The following is a 7,334-nucleotide window of genomic DNA, read 5'->3' as shown; positions in this document are numbered from 1 at the left end:
CAGTCAGACAACATTGGCATCACTATTTCTGCACCTGTGCTGCAGCTTCTCAACAATATAACTATTTATTTGTTTATTAAAATAAAAAAGTAGTCTCTTCTTTCTTTTCTCCTTGATTGTTTCTATAGCTATGAAGAACTAAATTACAAAACTGCTTGAAAAACAACTCCACAGGACAATCCACCTCTGATTTGTAGCATCCCAGAGGAGCTGAAAAACAATGCAGGAAGCTTAAGGATTGGTGTTGATGTTTGGTGTGGAGGTTCAACATTTGGAGAGGAAAAGAGGAACATGTGCATGCATATATGTTGTGGATTTCAAAGCAAGATTGCACGTGAAAGAAAATAAATTGAATTTGTTAGATTTAAATCCTTGTTTAAGCTATTCAGCCCACAATTTTTTTGGTACCTGAGACAGGAAATAATATATAATAACAGAAATTATATCCTTCAATGCTCTTCTCATCAGTTAAGGTTTGCACAAGAAAACTTCCCAAATATTCTATCTCATTGCTCAGATTTGTTTCTCTCACACTTTTCTGCTGTCAAGGGTGACCCATACTTTTCAGTTTGAACTACCAGTTTCACCCTGCTTGATTTCTACATATCCATTGTCAAAAATTAAAATTACATTTTGATATTTCTCTTTTTCCACTAATCCACAGTCATTATACTGGCAGCTAAGGCAAATTCCCACATGCCTGGATACATTTCAAGCAATACACATTGTGGATAAAATGTAGTGTTTTGCAACATCATTTGTAAGATACAAACAGCTTTTAAACAGAAGGTAAACATTTTTATACATTAATTTATTCTGTCTCACTGCTGTAAGGTTTTTAAAAAATAATTTTACTCATTGCATTTCTAGCTAAATATCCCATGGAACATGGGTGATTTTAATATCAAATACTATGTACAGAGTGGGTCCTGTTGAGCCACGCTGAGGAGATGTATAAAGCTCTGGGATGGCCAAAGTGCTTCTGCAAGTTCTCATTTATGATTTCTGCTAGAATTATGTTTCCTCTTAGGCATAGCTAGAAATCTGTATCTCCAAACCTGCTGAGGCACAGATATTTCAGGGAACAACTTCATTCTCCAGCCTCCTTTCAGTGGACTCTCTGCACCCTTCCAAACACTTCATAAGAGGGGCAGAGCAAAAGATAATCAAAATAGAACTGCTGTGGCCGATACCTAGATCTTTTGTGGATAAATCAAACTATCTACCCATTCATAGGAAGTGGCATCTTGAAGATGAGTGGATTCTCTAGAAAAAAAAATGGGATAGACTTGCTTTCCAAAAGTCATAAACTTTCCACAGGAGCCCCCTTTGTTCTGCCTCTCTTGCAGTCCGAAGGATAAGTGAAAGATTAATTAAAGATACAATGATAGGGTATGAAAACAACAATCAAAACAATCCCTGAAGCCTCAGGAAAATTTCAGACTGATGGAATATTTGAATATAGAGATATGAACTTTTCATTGCCACCCCCTAAACAATTCTGAAAGGAAAGCAGAAACACCTCCCTCTCCCTAGGAGAAATAGAAGCACCCAACCTGGGTCACAGTCTTAAGTCCAAGGAACGGGTTTGTGCAATAGCAGCCCAATATGTTAGATATACATAGGGAATCCATATGCTGCGGAAAGAAGGAGAAATTCTCACTAGGGCTTTCCTGGGAGGCAGAACTGTCTTGATATCTATCAAGAAAGAGCTCTTATGCCGGTGATACAGAAGAGTTAGAGGCAGATGAGACTTCAGTGCGGGAAGTAGAAGAAAGTTCAGAACCATCGTCCACTTTCTTGCCAAAGAGCTGCATTATGCAATTACGGAACTGCCAGGAGATAGACAAATATCAATAAGCATTTACAATTCTACCCTTTTCCACCACATAACATAACATAATTTACGGGACCGCCTGCTGCTACTGAATACCTCTCACCGACCCGTGCGCTCTCACAGAGAGGGACTCCTCAGGGTGCCGTCTGCTAGACAGTGTCGTTTGGCGACACCCAGGGGAAGGGCCTTCTCTGTGGGGGCTCCCACCCTCTGGAACGAACTCCCCCCAGGACTTCGCCAACTTCCGGATCTCCGAACCTTCCGCCGCGAGCTTAAAACATATTTATTCATCTGCGCAGGACTGGACTAGATTTTAAATTTATATTGGTTTTAATGGGTTTTATTATTTATATTGCTTTTTTAATTATTTGGCTGTGTAGAATAAGTTTTTTAATTGTTATTTTATTCTGTATTTATTTGTACTTTTTTATCTGCCTGTGAACCGCCCTGAGTCCCTAGGGAGATAGGGCGATATATAAATACGATAAATAAATAAATAATAAATAAATAATCCCCAAATGATATTTATTTATTTATTTATTTTGTCACAACATCATACAAAAAGATTATATAGTATATACACATATAAACATATATAGGAAGAAGAAAAGAAAAACAATAGGACAGGAACGGTAGGCACGTTTGTGCGCTTATGCACGCCCCTTATGGTCCTCTTAGGAATGGGGTGAGGTCAATAGTAGAAAGTTTTTGGTTAAAGCTGTTAGGATTATGGGAAGAGACCACAGAGTCAGGTAAAGTATTCCAAGCACTGATGATTCTGTTGCAGAAGTCGTATTTTCTGCAATCTAGATTAAAGCGGTTTACATTAAGTTTAAATCTATTGGTTGCCCTTGTATTATTGCAATTAAAGCTGAAGTAGTCTTTGACAGGAAGGACATTACAATAGATGATTCTGTGAGTTAAACTTAGGTCTTGTCGAAGGCGACGGAGTTCCAAGTTTTCTAAGCCTAGGATTTTCAAGTCTGGTGGGATAAGGTATTTTGTTGTTTTCAGAGGAATGGAGAACTCTTCTTGTAAAATATTTCTGGACACGTTCAATTGTATTGATGTCAGAGATGTGGTGAGGGTTCCAAACAGGTGAGCTGTATTCTAGAATTGGTCTAGCAAATGTTTTATATGCTCTGGTTAGTAGTGTGGTGTTTTGGAAAAGAAGCTGCGCAAAATTAGGTTTACAACTCTTAGAGCTTTTTTGCTATGTAGTTGCAGTGGGCTTTGGCACTTAGATCATTTGACATGAAAACTCCAAGGTCTTTAACGGGATGGGGGTCGTCTGTAAGGTAATGTCCATCTAGTATGTACTTAGTTTTAGAGTTCTTTTTTCCTATATGTAAGACTGAGCATTTGCTGGTTGAAATTTGGAGCTGCCAATTTTTAGACCAAGCGGTTAGATGGTCAAGGTCGTTTTGAATGATAGAAGTGTTGTCTGTGGTGTTAAATAGTTTGACATCGTCAGCAAAGAGAACACAATTACTTGAGATATGGTCACAAAGATCATTAATGTATAGAATAAAGAGTGTTGGTCCAAGGACGCTGCCTTGAGGAACGCCACTCTTGACAGGAACAGGATTTGATATAATCCACACACCCCAGTTGCTTTCTGTTCATTACTCTTAATCCACCCATCTCTCTCAATTCCAATAATTTCTAGCTATTCCATTGGGGCCAGAGCAAATTACCTGTCTGTTCATGAAGACATAGATAATTGGGTTGTAAATGGTGGCGCTTTTTGCAAAGAAGGCAGGCAGGGACGCCGTCAGGGGGTGAAAGGCATAGCCTGGATTGGCAACAGCAAAACAGGCAAAAAATGTATATGGTCCCCAGCAGACAATATAGGCAAGGATCATGACCACTACCATCCTTGACACTTCCTTCTCAGCCTTCTGTGTTGATTCTGACTCTTTCTGCTGGGCTGCAACCTATGAGAGAAAAGAAAGAAATAAGGTTAATAAGGTACATCTCAGATCCCTAGACTGTGATTTGGAACAAGAGAGAGAGAAAGGAGTTTACCATAGAAATTGGATCCAGATTAAATTGAAGATGAACTAAGGAAAATTGGGAATCATTCCTGGCAAAGACCTTATTAGGAAGCAGAGATTAGCCAGAGGACTTTTATAGAAGTGGAGATCACGTTAGGGGAATTAGCTAGGTATATATTGATAGTGAGGAGATCTTTTTTGTGTTGCAATGTGATTAAGGATTTTCAAGTACAGTGACAGAATTGGGGATCCATTAACAAAAGGTTAATTCTCTATATAGTTCTCAGTTAGAGACTATAGCAGTGATACTTTAATTTGGGAGAAAGTGTGCTTTATAAGGAAGAGAGATCCAGTTACAAGGGATATGAAGCAGGAAAGGAAGAACATATGACGTCTGTGATACAATGTGTGTATTTACCGCACGGATAGCTAGCCACACTTGCAAGTAACAGATAATGATGACACTCAGGGGAATTGCACAACAGGTAATCATCAGGACAACCATGTAAGACTGGACACCTGGATCTTCACTGCCACTGAATACATCTGGACCACATGAAGTTTTCAGACCATGGGGCCAATATCTGGTTGGGAGGAGAAGAGATTTGAATAATCGTTTGAGCCCCTCTTAGTATGTTTTATGTTTGCTCATATAAAATAAAACAGAAGAATTTCTGATGCCACACAATATTCTGACCAAGATAGATTTGACATACACATAACAAAGCACTCAAAATTGCTTTAGGCTGTTGCACTCAAAATTGCTTTAGGCTTCAACATCGGAATACCCTTGTACACATATCTTGCTCATTCTTTATCTCATAAAAATAAATGCCAAATGAAAGATTTAATGACTTGTAGATTAAAAAAGATCAATGATCCACATAACTCATTTCTCATTGAAAGAAAGAAAGCCAACTCACTGACTCTTCCCTATCAGCATTCTTGATGAAAGCTAGCCACTCTTTATGTAAACATATACATAAGTTTATTTTTTAGTTACGTTGGAAAGCTGCTGAAAATGATGAGAGTTTAGTCCAACACATCTGAAGAACATCACCCTGCTCCTTTGTTTCCAGTGATGTTGCTCTGTACCATCTCCTCTTTATACTTACCTACTCCAGCCAAAGATTGGTGGTGCTGTCCAGGCGCAAGCCCATATCCAGGAGAATAAAATACCACCAAGAGCCATTTTAGCATCAAACTTGACATTTCCAAAAGGTTTGCAAACAACAACCCAGCGCTCCCAGGAAATAATGGCCAAAGACCAGAGAGCTGTAATGCCTGGGAAGGAAGAGCAAAAGAGGACAATAATAAGGATATAGCCCTATTAGATGTGTGTGTGTGAATTATATGTAATCTATCATTACATTGTAGAAATTCAGTTTCTGGCCTGCTAAAACATTTATATAAAATAGCATCAAGGGTCAGAAAGCTGAAATGGTTATACTGAAACCTTTACTAAATGTTCCGCCAGATGTGTCCTGGGCTGTGTCTTGTAAAGGGAAAAGGAGCAGCATGATGGGTGATCTCTGAGGACAGCAGGATTATAGGATGTGCTTATATTAGGGGGAAGAGGATAAAACTATGACCTGGAGGGAAGGGATTGGGGTAAAAAGGGATTAAGCAGAAAACATAATGAATAAGTACTTCTTACCACAAGCAGAGACAGTATAACCCTCCAAAACACACAAAGGATGGCCAAGGACGAAATAGCCAAAGAACTGGTTGATGACACTGATAGTGCTAGCAATAACCGTTTCACCCAAATCAGCTATAGCCAAGTTCACCAAAATCCAGTTGAGTGGATGCCGTAATTTCTTGAATTTGGCTGTGGCCACCAATACCAAACCATTGGTAAAGACTGAGGCAATGACAACAAAGACCATCCAGAGTGAAGTTAAGTTGTAGACCCATCGTGGTGCAATATGATAGTTTGGACCTTCAAAAGGGTCTGCCAGAAGATGGACAAAGTTAAATATTAGAAGGATCTCAGCAAGCATAATAACCTCTTGGGCAAAATCAATCAGGGATGCATTCTGCTAAAATAAGACAAAGTCCCTATTCTTATAAATAATTCAAGAGTTCACCCATAGGAAAGTATATAGTTCTCTATGACTTATAGTATACTAAGACCATCATTATCACTCCCATCCTTCTACTGGGATCACTTCCTTATTCAGAACCATTCCAGCTGCAACTAGCAAATTCCATTTCTGGGACCCCTCTTCCAAAGGCACTTAATTGCCAAGGTTGAAGTCAGCTGGATAAATCCCACCTACTTCCCCTGCTCTTGTAAAAATTTATCTTGTGAATCAACCTTAGCCTGCCCACCTACCCCAGTTCTGAGACCCTTGCCAAACTCACCACGGGTATTGTTGCTGTTGGTGTAAGCAAATACACTGTCCCTTGTGGTATCGTCGTCATTGTGGTGCCGCCGAGCAGCAAATACTGCCACATTCCAGGCCTCTGTCATGGCCTTGGTTGCTATCTTCCCCCTTGTTTGCGTTTCTTGCCCCTCTCTCCCACGTTCTCTTTCTCGTTGCTCTTTCTCTCAGCCCTTGATCACCTCTCCCATCCAATAGTCTATGCTAAGGTTCAAAGTCCTACCTGTTTATATATCTACCCCCCCACAGAAGATTAAGCTTTCATCTTGGAGAACAAGATCCCCCAAAGCCCTTAAACGTTTTATCCCTTAATTGGGCTACAATGGTACAATTTGGCCCTCTCCCCTCCTTCTTTACTTCTTCTTCCCCTCCTCCCCTGCTCCATTGGTTGCACATTAAAAGCTTGCACGTGTCCTACATCACCAATGGTATCTTTGCCGGACACTTCAGGTGAGAGATGAGCATGATGGAAGGATTAGAGAGTCAAAAGAACTCCACTAAGCTGATTCAGAATGGAATTTCCTTCCAATTTCCGAATGTCCCATTTTTGTACCTTACTCCAACTTTACTGTAACAGAAGTGGTGTTTTTCCACCAAAGACAATGCCCTGGCAACTACCCCAAGAAATGAACTTCAAAATCTTTTTACATAGATCTACAAATATAGATGAGGGGTCTTTAGTGCTCTCTGAGCTTGGTTGTTTTCTTGCAGCCATTTCGTTAGCCAAAGATGTTACCTAGTTTGGGTAATGAAACATCTGCAAGAAAACAACCAAGCTCACCAAGGACCACTTATTTCAAGCCTGACCTACAAATATTCTCCTTTATTGGAAACATAGATGGACATAACTTGTCAAGTATAGTGGCATTATCTGTAGCTTATTCAAATGATGTCCAAACACTCATCACATCAAGCACAAAGTAACCTTTCTCATTCCCAACACTAGATACTAATTATATGCTAGGCCAACAACTATTGAGGGGTCTTCAGGATCTTTATCAGCAAGAAATTCTAAACGCATACTCAAGAGACTACTATTATTGATTGACATACAATCAATTTAAAGACCTAGCAAATAATTTTTGAAAATCTAACTTCAAAGAATTGCAATAT

General features: G+C 39.5%; 1 protein-coding gene across 1 annotated transcript; it reads right to left on the bottom strand.

Annotated features, from left to right (window-relative positions):
• Positions 1-1,715: 1,715 nt before the first annotated feature.
• LOC131192444 (red-sensitive opsin) lies at positions 1,716-6,334 on the bottom strand. Its single transcript, XM_058171595.1, has 6 exons — positions 6,202-6,334; positions 5,492-5,788; positions 4,950-5,118; positions 4,253-4,418; positions 3,535-3,774; positions 1,716-1,832 (listed from the first exon to the last, which is right to left on the bottom strand). Exons 1-6 carry the CDS (start codon positions 6,308-6,310, stop codon positions 1,716-1,718), a joined length of 1,098 nt encoding a protein of 365 aa, XP_058027578.1. The 5' UTR covers positions 6,311-6,334.
• Between the last annotated feature and the right edge of the window lie 1,000 nt (positions 6,335-7,334).

The sequence above is a fragment of the Ahaetulla prasina genome, chromosome 2 (genome assembly GCF_028640845.1).
Source record: "Ahaetulla prasina isolate Xishuangbanna chromosome 2, ASM2864084v1, whole genome shotgun sequence".
In the NCBI taxonomy this organism is placed as follows: Eukaryota; Metazoa; Chordata; class Lepidosauria; order Squamata; family Colubridae; genus Ahaetulla; species Ahaetulla prasina.
This window is presented reverse-complemented; position numbering and strand designations above follow the sequence as displayed.

Bases quoted from the DNA above. Each gene is read 5' to 3' on its own strand.
- LOC131192444 (XM_058171595.1), bottom strand. From the start codon at position 6,310: ATGACAGAGGCCTGGAATGTGGCAGTATTTGCTGCTCGGCGGCACCAC. The intron at 5,119-5,491 runs GTAAGAAGTACT...CTTCCTTCCCAG, and splicing joins TTATACTGTCTCTGCTTGTG to GCATTACAGCTCTCTGGTCT. The intron at 3,775-4,252 runs GTAAATACACAC...TTTCTCTCATAG, and splicing joins TGTGGCTAGCTATCCGTGCG to GTTGCAGCCCAGCAGAAAGA.